Source organism: Rattus norvegicus, chromosome 16, assembly GCF_021556685.1.
Source record: "Rattus norvegicus strain SHRSP/BbbUtx chromosome 16, alternate assembly SHRSP_T2T, whole genome shotgun sequence".
Taxonomy (NCBI): Eukaryota; Metazoa; Chordata; class Mammalia; order Rodentia; family Muridae; genus Rattus; species Rattus norvegicus.
In genome coordinates, this window is record NC_141549.1 from 6,701,075 (window position 1) to 6,718,237 (window position 17,163).

A 17,163-nucleotide genomic window follows, 5' to 3' on the forward strand; every position below is an offset into this window, starting at 1 on the left:
AAGACAGGACATTTGTATGAAACATTGGTGGGACTGCAGATAATCACTGTTCTAGTTCCATGGGAGGGGTTATTTCATCTCTCACCTCCAGGAGCTCTTTGGAGGAAGTGAGAGCAGGAACTTGGGGGGGAATCTGAAGGCAAAGATTCCACAGAGCATCTCCTTTTACCTGGAAACTCCTAGCTGGCTCTCTCAGGCTCAGGCTGAGCCTATGTAGCCCAGGATGAAAGGAAGGAATCACCCACAAGGGGGCTGGCTGGATCCTCCTGCACCAATGAATGATAAGCCTGCCCCCAACAGACTGCCCGCAGACAGGGCTGAGCTGGGCAATTCCTCCATTGAGGCTTTCCTCTCAGATGACTCTGACTCTAGACCGTCATGCTGACAACTGAAACTAACTACAGTGATTCCGTTAGGCAGAAAGGCAGGCATTGCGAGTTTTACCTCATATGTGGAAACCAAGGTAAAAGAGGAAGCCAGGTGTGTGGTGCATGTCCGTACTCCCAGCCCAAGAAGACTGGGGCAGGAGGATTGGGCGATCTCGGCCACTGGTGGCTACGCAGTAAGTTCTGTGCCAGCCTAGGCTACATGAGACAGGCTCTCAAAACACAAACAAGTCGAAGCAGGAGACTGGAAGCTCAAAGCCATCCTGGGCTACACAGTGAAACTGGTCTCAAAATAAAACAATTAACTTAATTCTTTTTCAGCAGACATGACAGAAGGACTGTGTAAGTAGAGGAATGACGGCAGGGGAGTGGATATTATCAGATTAGCACATACATCTATGAACGTACTACATGAAACCCACTGCCCCAACCATTAATATAACACAAATAAGGACCTGATGGCAGGGGGGTGGCAGCTCAAGAAGTCAAGCTCCACACTTAGGAAGCTGAGCTGCAGGACATAGTGAGCTCTGAGTCCGTGTAGGTTAGAGTGAAACTGTCTCAAGTCATACAAACAAACAAGAAAAATGAAGGAAGGAAGAGAGGGAGAGAGAGAAAGCACCTGGAGAATTCAACAGAAGAAACAGACTCTGAGGGGCCCAGATTCCAGAAGATTCTTCAGAGAGGGCCAGCTTAGCCTCCCAAGACGCCCTTTGGAATTCTGTCTGGGGCTGACCAGGCCCCAGCAGGTTTGTTCTTGGGGATCATGGGCCAGGAAAACCGTCCAGTTTTTTGTCGGAGTGAGATCCCCACCCGGGCTTGGGAGCCGCCTAGCGCAGCCTGCATAGGCTGAGTTCTCTTCAGCTCCAAACCGTCTTCACTCATGGCTGAGCCAGATTCACCCTTTGCTAAGCAATGAGTCCCTGCAAAAGAGGCCTGCATGGCTCCACAAGGTGTGGGTCAGAAGCCCAAAGGAAGGGTGGCTAATGCCCAAAGCTTTCCTGACAGCGCCCTACTGCAGGCTCCTGATTCTATAGGGTCCAGATTTAGCCCATAAAAATAAACACGAGAGGGTTGGAGAGACAGCTGGGGGGTGGGGTGGGGTGGGGGTGCAGTGAGGGGATGGGGGGGTGGGGGAGAGGGGGTGGGGCAGTGTCGGGGTTAAGAGCACTGCTTGTGGGAATTCCTAGAAAGCAGCTGAGGCTACATAGGCTGACTGACTGATTAGAACCGCTATGATTGGCACAGGTTGGAATGCCGTGGGTCCAGAGGCCAATTACCTTATCTCAGGCTAGCTGGAGGCCCCTGAATAGCCATTCCCTGCCTACTCCCTATCAGAACATCCTGTGACTAACAGATAAAAACCTTCTGGAATTTATCAACTTAGCATATCACTAGCTTCCAGCAAGCCCAACAAACGCTAAGAATGCCATCAGACAGAGAGCAGTGGCTCAGGCCTATAGCAGACACCACCCCATCTTGTTATAGAGAACTCTCGAATATACCCCACCAGTGTATTTTTAAATGCCTTGATTTATAGCCACCTTTGTTTTGTTACTATAAAACTGCAGGAAACTGCTTCTGTGTGGGAACACGGGACCTGGGGTAGCCTAGTTCTGAGTCTCTCGGGACTTGGTTACTGAAATCCAGCTCCAGAATAACCTTATTCCCTTTGAGGTAAACGCTATAGTTTCACATCAGCGTGTTCTTGCAGGGGGCCAGGGCACTTGCCTCAGTGGGTCTCCTCAGTACCTGCTTACATGCGCACACACACATACACTTTTTAAAAAAGTAACTATCACATAAATACAAGAGTTCTATTAAATGGGCATTTCAGAAAAAATACCTTTACATTTTTTAACCTTTTGAATGTGTCCGTCGTGTGCGCGCAGGAACATGTGCGTGCTCAGGCCTACTGAGGTGATCAACATGAAGGCTAACGTTGGTATCTTGGTCTCTCCTCCTACCACGTGTGTCTTATGGACTGAACGCAGGTTGTCAGGCTTGGCAGCACGAAACTTTATTAGCTGAGTCATCTCAACAGCCTAGGAAAATTACCTTTCAATGTCTACCGCCAAATATTACATGGCATGGATCTTTCTACGTTCAGTGTTTTTGGTTTTGGCTTTGTGGGGTTTTTGTTTGTTTGTTTGTTTTGTTTTGTTTTGTTTTGTTTTTTGAGAGAAGATCTAACTCTCAGGCCAGACTGGTCTCAAAGTCATGGCAATCCTCTTGCCTCAGCCTCCCCCAGACTGGACTTATAGACCACCACCACCAGGCAGGAGAGGCATTTAAACAAACAACCGCCCCCTGCCCCAAAATATGGCTTTAACGGAGTGTGCGGCCAACCCTGGCTGTGGCTTGGAGGCTGCATGCACCCCACTGCAGACACTGCATGGCTCGCTCGGGGCTGGAGGAGCGTCTCAGTGCTAGAACATACATGGTTATCGGGCACAAGGCCCTGGGAGGGAAGGGAGGAAGGGCGGACGAGAAAATACTACCCAAGTCTGGCCTTCTAAGTGTTTCGTGCTTGGGGGAGCATGCATGCTTTCCTCCCTCATATCAAGAAGCTCCTGCCTGCGATAAACACTGGCTAGGAATAAGCTGTCTCCACTGGGCTGGGAGCAGAGTATCCTAACCCACAAGAACCTTTTCAAGTCAACTACTTGAAAGCCCAGAGAGTTTGTCCATCCCTAAGCTGCCCCAACATCTACTTCTTGGTTCTTGGTGTGAATGAGTTCGCTTAGGCTTTATGTTGATTTGCTTTTTTTTTTTTTTCTATTCTTTTTTTCCGGAGCTGGGGACCGAACCCAGGGCCTTGCGCTTGCTAGGCAAGCGCTCTACCACTGAGCCAAATCCCCAACCCCTTGATTTGCTTTTTGAGGTAGTGTGTGTGTGTGTGTGTGTGTGTGTATGTGTCCATGTGTGCGTGCATATATATGATCCATTTCCATAGGAGGGAAAAAGGGGAAAATATAAAGTCACATGTGGGGGTAGGAAAAAAAGAGAAAAGAAGTAGGAGCACCCCCAAAGTAAAAAAACAGGTAAAGTGTGTGTGTGTGTGTGTGTGTGTGTGTGTGTGTGCGCGTGTGTCCACATACGATCCATAGGATATACATCTCCTAGGCTGACCTGATCTCCTCCCTAGCCCTCTGGAATGCTGACCTTACAGCTGTATATATGGGGTCATGCTGGTCTCTTTTGGCAATGCTGGATCTCAGATGCAGGGCTTCAAACATGCTAGGAGCTGCATTCGTAATGCAATTAATTGGTTGTGTTAAGGGTCAATTTTCACAGGAGGGAAAGGGGAAATATAAAGTCACGTGTGGGGGTAGGAAAGAAAAGGAAAAGGAAGAAAGCATGGGGCACCCCTAAAGTAAAAAACAGGAACAGAAAATGTACTAAGCGTTTTTGAGGAATCCAGCCGTCTGGCCAGAGCTCCACGCTGCCTAGCAGTATTGAAAGGCTCACCTGTGGCAACACAGAAACAGCTAAGCTCTGACTTTCGGCAACTGAATGAGTAATCCCCAGGGAATGCCCATGTGTCAGGGAGGGAAGGAAGGCACTCTCTTTTTCAGTGTCATCATTCTAGTGAAAACAGGGAGTGCAAACCAGGTGTGGTGTCTCTGGCCTGTCATCTCGGCACTCAGGAGCAGAGGCAGGGGAATTTCGAGCTCCAGGCCAGCTTGAGTTACATAGCAAGAGCCTGTCTCAAGAAAACAATGAAATAAAAGTAGACAGCAGCTAGCCAGAACCATCCAAGGAGCTCTGACAGCGTTTCAGACAGTGTAGAGAACGCTACAACCAATCTCCCGTCTCACCTTGCGGCCACCTGCACTCAGAGAAGGCTCAAATGCAAGTAGACCACACCACTGCCAGGGAAGCTTCCGGATGGGCTGTACCATACCTAGGCCTAGTTCCAGTCCTAAGTCAAGATGCCCAGTAGTCAAGCAGGAGGTAGGGCCAACCCTGGGATGCAGCACAGCTCACCAAAGCCAAGATGTCCCTCTGTGTGGGGGCTTTGGCCTGGCAGAGGCTGCCACTCATCCTGAGCCCATCCTAGTTCAAAAATGCTGGCTTCAGCCAAGTGTGATGTTGCACATCTTTGCACGCCCCATCCATGGTGGGCAGATCTCTTGCATTTCAGGCCAGCTTGATCCGAGCCAGGCAGGGCTACATAGTGAGACCTAGTCTCAAACAAGCAAACAAGCAAACACATACACATTGGCCTTTGGGGCACGGTGGCATACACATACTTGTGATCCCAGTGCTCAGGAGTCTGGGGTGGGAGTGTCAGGAATTCAGGGCCACCCTGGACTACATGACAAAAGCTTACCTTAAAAAAAAAAAAAAAAAAAAAAAAGCCAGATGTGGTGGCCCACATCTTTAATTCCAGCCTTCTGAAGGCAGAGGAAGATTTCTGTGAGTGCAGGGGCAGCCTGGTCCACGTATGGAGTTTCAGGGTAGTCGAGGGCTACATAGCAAGCCCTTGTCTCAAAACATGAAAAGCAAACAAACAAAAACAAAGACACGAGAACTAAAAAAATCTCAGCTTCCAAAATGCAGCTGCTTTCTCACTCTCAGGCGCTCTAGCCAATCCTGTGAGGCAGGGCACATCCTCTGGGCCAGGGAAAAGTAACCTTGCCCTTCCTATGCACCGTAAATCACTCTGCTTCGGGACGGGTGCCCCCTCACTCCACCTCGCCCTCACCTCAGGCAGCGGGGGTGACGCAGTTCCTAGAACTGGCCTGTGGCCACCCAGAAGAATGTGACCAGGGCCACTGGGATGTACGTCATCACGCCAGACCTCCTCACCCAAGTCCCACGGTGAGTTAATTTCTGACTGGGCAGAGATTAACATGGGAAGGAGACATGACGAAGCCATACAGAAGTTCCGGGGTGGGGGGAGTGTGCCGTGAAGGGGCCACACCTATGCCGTGGCACACTCGCTCATGAAGAGACAGACTTACACACACCATTAAATATAAAACAGAACAAAACAAAAGAAGGTCCCTTTGGTCATCCCAGCCCAGAAAAGGTAATCAGAAGAGGATAACCACAGACCCCTCAGGCTGCTGTGTGCCCTGCAGGTGTCCTCAGTTTGCCCATGGGTTGGTCAGTGGAACTCATACCATCGAAGTGCCCACAACGTGCCAGCCGTCAGGCAGCAACCAGACCAGGCAGGCCCGGGTCCAATTCTTGTTGCTCTCCTCACAGGGACTGGGCACCGCACTGTCTGTCCTTCCTCAACTTGCTCTCCTCTGAGAATGAGGAAGCCAATCCCACTCTGACAGAAATGCTCTGACTGCCATAGGCCCAGCTTCCTGGTACTGCTCACCACTTAGAACTGCAGTGCCTCATGGCCGGCGTAACCTACCCCAAGCCTGCTCCAAGGGGGACGTCCTCGAGCGTGTGAAAGAGTGCCTTCACCTCTCTCCTCCACCTTTGACCTCTGGCTCTTGGCATTCTAATACACACCCTGTCTTCATCTTCCTGTCCTTCTGAATTTCCTTCCCACTGAGGCATCCAGTCACCTCCACCTAATGGTTCTGAGAAACCTCAAACACCCAAGCCAGACCCGCTCTCTGACAACCTCCTATTGGCCAGTCTGACCATCATACAATCTTGACCACAACTAACGACTGTGTCACTCGGCATTAGACTGCTTCATGTTCTCTCAGGTGAGGCCTCCAAACGGGATTAGTTTGGGTAGAGGCCCAGGAAGCAATTTTTAGGCTCCAATACTGGTTTTATCATTTGTAAAATGGGGGTGGGTTGCGGGGGTGTGGTGTGGGAAGAGCTTGTAAGATGGCTGCTTTTCCAAATGAATCAAATGTGGTTCCCAGCACCCATGTGATGGCTCACAACCATCAAAACACCAGTTCCGGGAGGTCTGACTCTCCCTGGAGACTTCAAAGGGCACCAAGGCAGACACATGGCACACAGAGACATGTGCAAGCAAAATACTCATACACATAAAATAAAAATAAGTTTACTTTTAAAGGGAGATACTAACGTGTTGTTAGTGCTCAGACAGGTGGTGCTGCAGCCCTGGGCATGACAGGACACACCTGCAACCCCGGCTCCAGAAGACCTCCTCAAACCAAACCAAACTAAAATAGCGGGGACATTCACATGGGGACACCGCATGACGTGTTTTCCCACAAAACACCCCCATCGTGCCCCAGCCGATCTGTAGCTTGTATACTGTCTCTCATTAGCCCTTCATGTTCCTTCCCCGAGTGATGCTTTGGCCCCCTGGCCTCTTTCCCCAGGCCCTTGAGCAGACACATTTACCCATGTTCACACTTTGTGCCACTTCCTCCCTTAGACCTCTCTTCTCCTGAGGTTTCCACAGCCTCTCTCACCTACAGGCCTCAAGCATGCCAGTATCCCAAGCTTCCCTGGTCAGCAGCATCCCACGGAGATGTTCCCGTGTGGTGGTCAGCACACTAACAACTGAGTCCCCAGCTCCTTACTGAACAAGCCCAGGAGAGCCCAGCACGTACAGACTCCATGCCTGCACATGTGGCTACTGCTTAGCTTTTGCTGTAACCCCAAATCCATGCTTGGGGTACTCCTAGGTCACTGAAGAGACATGCAGGGAGCTACAACAGTACTAGTCACCCGACACATGTTCTGAGCTGAGGTGACTGCCTTCCGTGGAGCAGAGATGTGCACTAGCTGAGCTCCAGGCGAGCATGTGGTACAGAGCTGCTGGCCACGGGTGAGGTAATGAGTCAACTATGCAATGCACACCCAGAAAAAGGAAGAGGAAATTTGCCGCTAAGAACACAGGTTCACTCTCGTAAGTGCGAGAAGAACGTCTGCAGGACATAAGGAAACTCAAGACAAGATGGGAAGGTGGCTGCACGTGGGGAATCCATTTGGTTCTGACGCCTTATAGATCCCCTCCCAGCCAGCAAAGGTCTGCTGCTTATTCTGTCCTAGGGCTTTTGGTGCTGCTTGGTTTTTATTGTATTTTTTAAAAAGCTTTATCTTCATTGTGTGTGTGTGTGTGTGTGTGTGTGTGTGTGTGTGTGTGTGTGTGTGTCCGCCCATCCTCAGACCCCCTGGAGCTAGAGTCACAGGCAGTTGTGAGCTGTCAGATGTTGGTGCCGAGAACCACTGCAGTCCTGTACTTACCTGCAGAGCCGTCTCTCTAGCGAGGCTGTATATTTTACGTCAGCAGGTTCGTTGTAAATATACAAGATTTGACAGGAAAAATTCTATGATAATGCATTTCTCTAAATAACACTTTCCAGATACGAATTCAATTGCCAGGGTGGATCACACAAATGCCTCTAATAAACCTTCCAAGTGAAAGTCATTTTTCTCCGCCTCCTGGAATGGGGTTGGCCACGTGACCCACTCCAGCCAGGAGGATATCAACAAATGTAAAATCAAGCAGTGACCTAGGAAGGGCATGCACTCTTTCTGCTCCTGAAATCCAACACCATGTGAAAGGGCCAGTCTGTCCTGTTGATGAGAGACAGCCACGCAGTGTCTAACAAATCAGGCCATCCAAGATAAGCCACCTGCAGCAAACCAAGTGTACAGACAATACCAGTAGTCAAGCCTGAGTCAGGGGGAAAAAAGCCCAAGAAACAAAAACCAAACAAACAAACACTCTGCCTGGCAAAGCCATACACTAGCCAGGGCCATACACTAAATAAATGTTCCAAGCCACCAAGTCACAAGTGGTTTGACTTGCAGCAAAAGCCGACAGGGGACAACTCTGTTTTATGGGAAAGGGAAGGCTCAGCCATGAAGAGACCAGCTGAAGATCCCCCAGCTTGCTGGTGACCTGGGACTCTGAGCCATGCTTTCTGGTTCACAGGCCCAGCCTTGCCAGTGCTCTCCCAGCCAAGCCATTTGACAACTTTCAAATGTTTCCTCCCTCAGTGACTCTTCTAAAGAAGGTTAAATGTAGGACATGGCCTTACGTGGCCCCATAAACACACGGCATGCAGCATCTCTGAGTTTTCTGACCTTGTCATTTCATGCTGGCGCTGTCCTTACAGACAACAAAGGGCTCTGTGCTCTTCTGACACATTCCAACCATTTAAAAATAACAAGACTGTCAATGCTGACACGACAAACATGATGTGGTTAGACACACAGTGGCATAACATTCACCTTAAAAAACAAGGCAGGGCCACTGGGACTCAGAGGATAAAGGGGCTGACCAGCAAGCCTTGTTACCCAAGCTTGATCCCCAGAACCCACACTGTACAGGAGAGAACTGATCCCTACACATTGCCCTATGCCACACACACAAAATAAACTCATGTAAAAAGAATTTCTTGGGAAGGGAGCTGGACATGGAAGCTCACAGCTTAATCCCGACACTCAGGAGGCAGAGGCGGGAGCTCTCTCTGAGGTCAGTTGGTTCCACACAGTAAGACTCTGTCTCAATAGACAGACAGACAAATGGAGGGAACTCTGAGGTGACACACTGGGGACAAACACAAATGTCAAGTGAATGAGTCAGTCGCAAACATCGGATGTTGCTCAATACCCGATGGCTTATGAAGCATCTAGAGCAGCCGAGCTCTTAGGAAGAAAGAGAAGGATGGTTGACAGGGTCTGTGGAGAGAGAGCAATGGCGAGAGACGCATAGCCATGGCTACAGAATCTCAGTGTGAGAAGAGAGAAGGTTCTGGTGGTCTGGGTTGCACAACGAGGCGAATGTTAATGGAATTGAACACTGTAAAATGGCTATACGGAAAACTTCTTGTTATGTTTTAGAGACGGGGTGAGGGAGGAGGGGGGAGAACAAATCAAAAGCCAGCAAATAAACAAGGGTTGGGGTACCCCTGGTACCTGACAGGCACCACCCTCATCCTCAAGCCGTCAGCTGGCCGGCCGGCCGGATGGGATACAGACATATCAAAGCAGCCTTGAAAACCAGCTAGAGCTCACATACAAAAGCTCTCAAAGAAACCAAAGCCAGTCCCCTGCCCCCAGCCCAGTTCAGAAAAGATAGCATGGTCTGGCTCCTCTTGGTACAACTTGGACTTGGCCTCAGGGGTCACAGGATGGGCCTGATTTATTGTCAGGAGAGTGATCTGACATTGGGAACGAGGCAATGCAGGGTTCTGATACACAGTTATAATTCTGCTGGCCCTGTGGCTATACGACTTTACAGAAAGGCAAGTTGTGGTAAAGGTTGTTCTTTTAAGTACCGGATGGGGTTCAATGAGATGCTGGATGGGGGATACAGGCATTCGGATGTATGACACCTCCTTTAAACATGGAAAGGGAGGGGGAGGAAGAAGAAGGGAAGGGAGGAGCCAGTAAGCTGGTTCTAAGTTTTCCACAATAAATTAGTTTTTTTTTTTTTTTTTTTGGTTCTTTTTTTTTTCGGAGCTGGGGACCGAACCTGGGGCCTTGTGCTTCCTAGGTAAGCGCTCTACCACTGAGCTAAATCCCCAGCCCCAATAAATTAGTTTTTAAAAAGTGAGACTGAAACTCAAGCTCATGCAAGGATCCCACTGTCAGACACATCCTCTCCTTTACGTTCCTAAGAACAATGCTGGTCCTGTACCACCAGCATCTCAAGAATGGGACGAAAAAGCTCGCGGTACACCCTTGCAGGAAGTGCTTGTCAGGACTCGGATACCGTCCTTGCTGGGCATGGTCAGAGGGGTTTTCAAACATCAGAAGGAAGTGGGCAGGGACGAGGCAGAGAAAGAAAACAGGAAGCCCCACTTGGCAGCAGCTGAGGTAGGTGGACGCTCTCCTGCCATCAGAAAGGCCAAAGGGCCACTTCCAGCATCTGTCCCAGCTCATCATCCACATCCACAGAATAAAATGTAATAACCTCCTGCCTCAGCCTAGAGTACCCTTCCAGTAGAGATGGGGTCCCTTGGAGCTGAGGGCGGGGACATCCCACCCTTGCCCTACTTCCTCACCAGCCACCAGGAAAGAGGTCATTTGCAGGCTCAGATCTAGCCCTGATCCCCTCGGGACTCAGCTTGGCTCTGCTCATCGAGGCTGTCACCCACCCTCGAGGACCTGGTCTGGCAACACCTGGCTGCCTGAGGGACTCCGTGATGACCTTGATCATTCTGTTTGGGGTCAAGAGAAGATTGAGAAGAAAGAGATATGACATGATCTACTGCTTCCCAGCAGATGGGGCATCTCCCAACACAGCTCCCTCCCACGAGGGAGATTAGGGGTACAGAAAAAGAAGACTGTAAGACTCAACCCAGGATGTGCCGTAGCCAGATGGGGCCCCATCCATAAAGCACGATTTGGATGAAGCTAACCAGACTGCTTTACCCATCCAGCTTGGAGCAGGAAGGAGTTTGGAGGGATGAAGGAGTGGGTGATGGGGTGGGAGAGAATTCTAAGTTAGAGAGGTAGAAGAGGACGTAGGACCAACTGGTGGCTCCCCAAGTCTGTCATTCACTTGTCTGTCCACCAATCCCTTCTGTGTCTGATTCCTTCTGTATGTAAAACCAGAGTCCATGTCTAAGTGGAGCTGTTCTCACTGTAAACTCAAACTCTAACAGGTCAGAGGTAAGAAGGGCTACCCGAGGGTCATTCTGCCCTGTGCCTCACAGGCAGCCACTAAGAGAAGAGGAATACACGGAAGGAACGCTGGACACATTCACAGTACACATGAGTCAACTCTCCAACTCAGAGGCTTCAGCCACCACAAGTCATATGACAAGGGGCATCCGAATCGGCACTCACACTCTATTAATGGCGTCTCGAGCTGGATGGAACCGACGAGGCAGGGTATAAGAAGGCTGATCAAAGGCAGCCATCCTTGGACAGAGCCCTGACCTTTTCCTGTGGCGCAGGTGCTTCTCACCTTCAGTGGGAGATACAGAAACCAAAAGGTGACCCCCGCATGCAACTGGGGTTAGTGGGCAGAGCACCTTCGGGCTGTCCTACCTGCCTTGCCACCCTGCGGGCCTCCCAGTAGGGCTTCGAGTCCTCTACAGCCTTGCCGATTTTCTTCGCCAGCTCGTCAAGTTTCACCGTCGCCTCAACCAGGACAGACCGGAATTTCTGGCGTGCATCCTATAGCAGGGAGAAGATGGAGGGATTATCGTCAGGCTCTGGAAGGAAGCGGCAAGCGTCTGCTGCATCTGACCAGAAACACGGGGAAGGAATTCACACATGGGCAGGACCCTGAATCACTTTACAAGCCAATACGCTTGGCACCACTCAAAACCTGTTCTCCACTGTAAGAAGGACCCAGAATCTACGTTGTCCAGTCAGTGGCTGCCACCAGCTACATGAGGACTTCAAGCTGGTCATGTGGCTGAGAAGAAAGCCCATTTGAAACTTACTTTAGCTACATTTATACATTAACTTTCCCAATCATTCATTCATTCGCTTACACACTCAGAATAGTTTTGCTATGGCATTGAACTCTCAATCTTCCTGTCTCCACCTCCCCAGTGCTGAAATTTAATAGTCGTTCACCACCACACCCTGTAATTTGCTTGTAAAAATTATGTCCAGTGACGACTATGTCAGAAAGCCCAGTGTGTCAAAACGTCCTCCGTCCCCTGGGGAAACACTCTCGGTTGCCTTTGGTGGCTTGAGTTCCAGTGACCGCACCATTTCCCACACTCCCACAAATCCCTAAACCATGGGACTCATAGATGTTAAACACCGACTGCAGGGTTACAACTTCAGGACCCTGACCCCAGGGCACTCCAGTCTGATGGCTGTGTCCACTCTAGAAGCACCAGTGTGTGGGTGCTGTGGGACTCAGCAGAGACCCTCACCAGAGCATCTACCGCAGAGGAGACTCCTAGAAAACCTTCAAAGGAGTAAGCAGGATCCTCATAGGGGCCAGAGTGGGGACACTTGGGAGTTGTGGGGGTGGGGTGGGAGAGCTGATCCCAAGAAGAACGTAGGCCTTGCTTGGCTGAGAAGAGGAAGGGAGTGGCAATGCTTGCAGGCATCTGAGGGAGCCAGATGTTTGCAAGGTGGAAAGGGCCTTCCTCACAATTAACCATCTTAAAAATGTAGGCTGTACGTGTGGAAATGTAGGGTCTCGTGGGGTTGAAGGAGGCTTGGATCAATTCTTCTAATTCATCCCCTTATCGTCTTGGGCTGTGGGCTCGGCAGATGGGCCTGACGGCACAGCCGACTTCGGGAGCTCTGGAGCCCAGATCCCACTTCCAGCACAGGCCCTGACCCCAGTTCTGTGTCGCAGTCATCGGGGGTTTTGTGTTGTATATAGCTCTCTCCTCAGCGTTAGAGAGAGGTCCCTCCTGCAGGGAAACTGGACTTTCCTAAGACTCGGGAAGTCCACAGGCTTTCACAGTTCGGGGTGCCCAGAACGTCGTAGGGTCAAGCCCTGCCCTTGGTTACATAAGCCCTAAGTGAGGGCTGGCGTCCTCCTCAGAGGCTGTCTGCAAGTTGTTCATCCAGCTCAGCTCCAGATTCTGAGTCATCCCCCGTGCTGGGAAGGGATAGCAGAAGTTGCCTGATTGACTTTGTTGTTTGTTTTCTGCTTTTGAGACAGGATCTCCCTCTGTAGCCCAAGCTGACCTTGAACTCATAACCCTCCTGCTTTAGCCTCCCTGGGAGGCTGGGATCCCAGCTTGTGATGATTTCAGGAAAATGACTGGATCATATTTGGAACTTATCAAACTGTCACAGGGTTCTGAGTATTTCTGAAGATGCCTTGGACAGTTTTTTGAGGCCCGCCAGCCTAGGTAACATCCTTTCAGGACTCTGTATATTCAGGAGCATGAGGGTATAGGTGGGGGTGGTGGGCAAGAGCCGGGTCTAATAATCACGTTGTCCCAACAATGAGCTATACACCTGGGTATCACACAATCAGCTCCATCCACCTACCACAGATCTAGTCATAAAGTGGTCATAGGTAACAAGCTCATCTTTCCTGAGACGATGTTAGCCACTGCTTTTATCAGTAATTTACTTAATTATTCACTCTACATCTGGGTCGTAGCCCTGTCTCTCCTCCCAGTCACCCCTCACATATCCCCCTCCCCTGCCCCCATTCTCCCTTCACTGCTAGACTAGGCACATCCTGTCCTACTGAGGCAGCCCAGTCACTGAGAGCAGGTCCCACCTCTGGCGCCGCGAGACTGAGCCTGGCCAATTAGCAATGCATACTCCCAACTGCTGTGATTGTGGAGAAAGAGGCCTACGTATCAAAACTAATGAGACTTCATTCTAAAGAGTTTCTTTTTTTTTTTTTTTTTTCTTTTTTTCGGAGCTGGGGACCGAACCCAGGGCCTTGCTCTCGCTAGGCAAGCGCTCTACCGCTGAGCTAAATCCCCTCTAAAGAGTTTCTTAAACTTAGCAGAAGAAACTTCCCCACTGAGGTGGCTAACGGGATGGAATGGAAGATTGAGTAGCTTTGAGCTGTCACTCTGGAGCCAGGAGAGGTGACAGAGGTGTGGCAGAAGTGTCCCAGCAGCCCCTACTGCACTGCTCTCTCCCTTAAGGCCGACCCCCCCATCGCCACCTTCACCCTCACTTTCTGTTTCGTTCAAGTGACTGAAGTCCAGAATTGGACTTCTATCAAATGCTATTCAAGCGGACCTTTAAAAGGCACAGGACTGAGCCAGAGACCTTTAGTTAGTTACGGTATCAGTTACACTGATAGGGAGAGGAGGTCAATCTGCATCCCACCCCCAGCTCAGCATTGTAATTAAGCATGGCCAGCGGCTGGAGGACTTCTGCCTCCGGAGCAGAGTTGATGCAACTGAACTGAACTAAGAGTTCCTTAAATACCATCTCAACAGCTAGGTGCCACACACTGGTGCCTTCTGCTCCATTCCCTACAAAGGAAAGACCTCACTGTGGTCCCTTGTCACCTACGTCACAGTCAAACGATCCTCCAAAGTGGAGTATGGATACTTCAGGATTGAGTGCACAGAACATTGTTTTTATGGGAAACGATCCACAGAGATGGGTAATTCATAAGGGCAAACACCTCCAGAAGATGGGCAGGTCTTTACTCTCAAAACCATTGGGCATGGGTGCACATTCGAATAATTCCAGTTCCTGGGAGATAGAGGCAGGGGGATCTGGAGTTCAAGGCCAGCTTAAGCCTGCCCCTCCCCCAAAGCAAGCAGTTTACTATCCCAGGCCTGGTAATCTCCTGTTTTGAGATGGCCATAAAGCCCAGGCTGGCCAGGAACTTACTCTAAGCGCTGGTGTTAATAGGCGTGTGCCACCACACCCAGCAACTTAAAATCTGCACTCGAAGGGAGTTCTAAACCGGTTCCCTCTATGTGATGTCTTAGATCTTCAACTTAGGTGACTCACTTGGAGAGTGATTTATTTAAGCAAAGAACTGCTGACAGCGGCAATCTCTGTTTGAATGTGTCAGTGTGTCAAAAACATAGCCCCACGCAGAATAAGAGCTCTGGCTACGACATTCAGAGCCAGCGAGCCTCAGGAGCAGCGTGCCAGAGAGTTACAAACTGGGGACAAGTCCCTGCTTTCTGGCCAACCGGCTCACCCAAGTCTCTACTACCTCACTTGTAAACTGAGGATAATGAACGGCTTCATGGAGGTGTCCTCAAGAATCAGGGGCACAGCGACAGGATGTCAGCTTTTTAAAAATAACTGTCCTACATATCAGAGATGGTGCGTAACTTCAAAGGCTCCTTGGTGAAGCTGTTTATGAACACACAGCTTTGGTTTGGAGAGAGAGGCCTCAAAGGCATGAGTTGAGCCTAGAAATGACCCTGTAAGACAGGCTCGACAGGAACCACGGGGCCAGCATGCAGATAAGACAACCGGAGCCAGGTGGCACAGTTGTTTTGTGGCTGCATAGCAGGCAAGTATCTCACTTGTTTAATCTGGTGTGCACTGGTCTCCAGTGGTTCCCTCAGCACTCAGACTCAGTGGTCTACAGATACGCTGGGAAGGGGGTCCCTCAGACCTCTCCAGAGAGCCTGATGCTAGAACCCATTTTCACAGTAAAGTGGGACTCCCAACTTTGTCCTTTTAAAAATGTATATGATGTGGGGGCGGGGGGCACGCATGCATGGCCCCCATGTGGCAGCCAGGGGATGAATTCATACAGTTGATTCTCTCCTCTCACCTATAGAGACATTGGCTCCAGGGACCAAATTCAAGCCATCAAGTTTGGTGGCAAGAGTCTCTGGTCACCAAACTATCCTGCTGGCTGCGTTCCATGGCCATTTTGACCTTTGCCCTCTCATGAGTGTTCCCTGGAGTTTCTTGTGCCATCACAAGAAATAGAATGTAGACAACACACACACCACACACTCCCACTGTGGTGAGATGCAGTTTGGACTTTCACACTCTAAAACTGTGAGGTAAACAAACTATAAAGAGACCACGCTGGGCACGGTGTCACATACCCTCCATCTCAGCACCGGCGAGGCCAGCCTATTCTAAAAGGTGAGTTCCTCGCTACACAGCGAGACCCTGTCTCAGATCAACAACAACGCCTTTAATTTTCGACATAAATAAATACTGCTGGGGCTTCACAAATTCTTTAGGACACTCGGTGATAACTGGAGATTAACAGTGACCCAAGACCCGAAATCTTCAAGTGCCTCATGGCGCCACACATGGCTGTCACACGCTCTAGATGTGAAGAGACACCAGAGAGATGTCACGGCGCCCAGTCAGAGTCAACAATTATTCCTCCGGGAACACTTTCCCAGCTTTCTGACTTCTACAGGGGAAGACCCTCCGCTAGGAGCCATTACATCTTCTGACTCGTCTTTAGAAAGTGGGGGCCCTCCACAGGGTCTGCTGGAGAAAGGACCTGCTGGAATCTGGTGAGCCACATGGTGTCATCCCAGAGTCCCCATTCACTTTTCTACACGTGTGTTATTTTGCACGTGTGTTATTTTGCACGTGTGGTGGTAGGGACAGAACCCGGGACCTCACACGTACAGGCAAGTGTCCTAACCACTGAACGACACCTCTAGCCCGCAGGATTGTTCTTGCCTGCTTGCTTGGCTTGGGATTTTTATTCTTCCTGTCTACTGTGAGGCTGGCTTCAAACTCACAGCCGTTTCCCTGCCTCAGTCTCCTAAGTGACAGAACCACAGGTTTGTGTCACCACACCCGCCTTCTGGTCCAAATTAGACTTTAAAAACCAAGTTTGCTGTTAAGAATTTGCCTTGTCTTGGATGGTTGCTCATGTACAGTAACGAAGCTTCCTTTTCAGACAGGGTGAACCGGAAACAACTATCAGTTTAACAGACAATATGGAGTAGGTACCGGCAGAAACGGCGCCAACCACGTTCAGGGTGAACTGCCTCGCATGAAGGACACGGCACTGGTGGCGGTCAGGGGCACTCTAGAATCATGGTCAGGGGTACCTGAGCTGTTTAAAATAAGCTCACTGCAAGCTGTGCTTTCCAAAAGCCATCGGATCTGGTCTGGGAGTCCTGTGAGCACTTCTAACCCTCAGGAAGAAAGCACTCTGAGCCATGTTTGGAGGAGAGACGGTAAGTGCTCCGTGCTGGCTGACAGAACTAACTTAAAGGCTTAGAAGCGGAGCCCGTACCACAGGTGGCCAAAGGAACTCTTGCTGCTATTACTGCACCACATTTTAATTAATTTAAATTATACCTTCAACAACTGCACATGGATAATGGCTACTGTACTAGACAGTACAGTCCTAGCCCTAAAACCCTCGCTTTTTATGATTCAGCCTGCCCCTGGCACCTTTCAGCTGTTGCCACTGTCTGTCTGGGTTTTTTTTCTCAGCCCTATAATGGGGGGGGCAGGACAGTTTCTACCTTGAGAATCCCACAGCAAGGCTTGAAGCTGACTG

At 50.1% G+C, this 17,163-nt stretch overlaps 1 protein-coding gene across 4 annotated transcripts in view; it reads right to left on the reverse strand.

The window, feature by feature from the left end:
* Window positions 1-17,163, reverse strand: part of Sh3bp5 (SH3-domain binding protein 5) — a 64,610-nt gene that overhangs the window by 28,251 nt on the left and 19,196 nt on the right. For 2 of the 4 annotated variants that reach the window (XM_087587444.1, NM_054011.2), the window contains 1 exon segment: window positions 11,295-11,423. In XM_087587444.1, coding sequence (XP_087443570.1) covers window positions 11,295-11,423 — 129 coding nt within the window. 4 annotated transcript variants of the gene reach the window in all.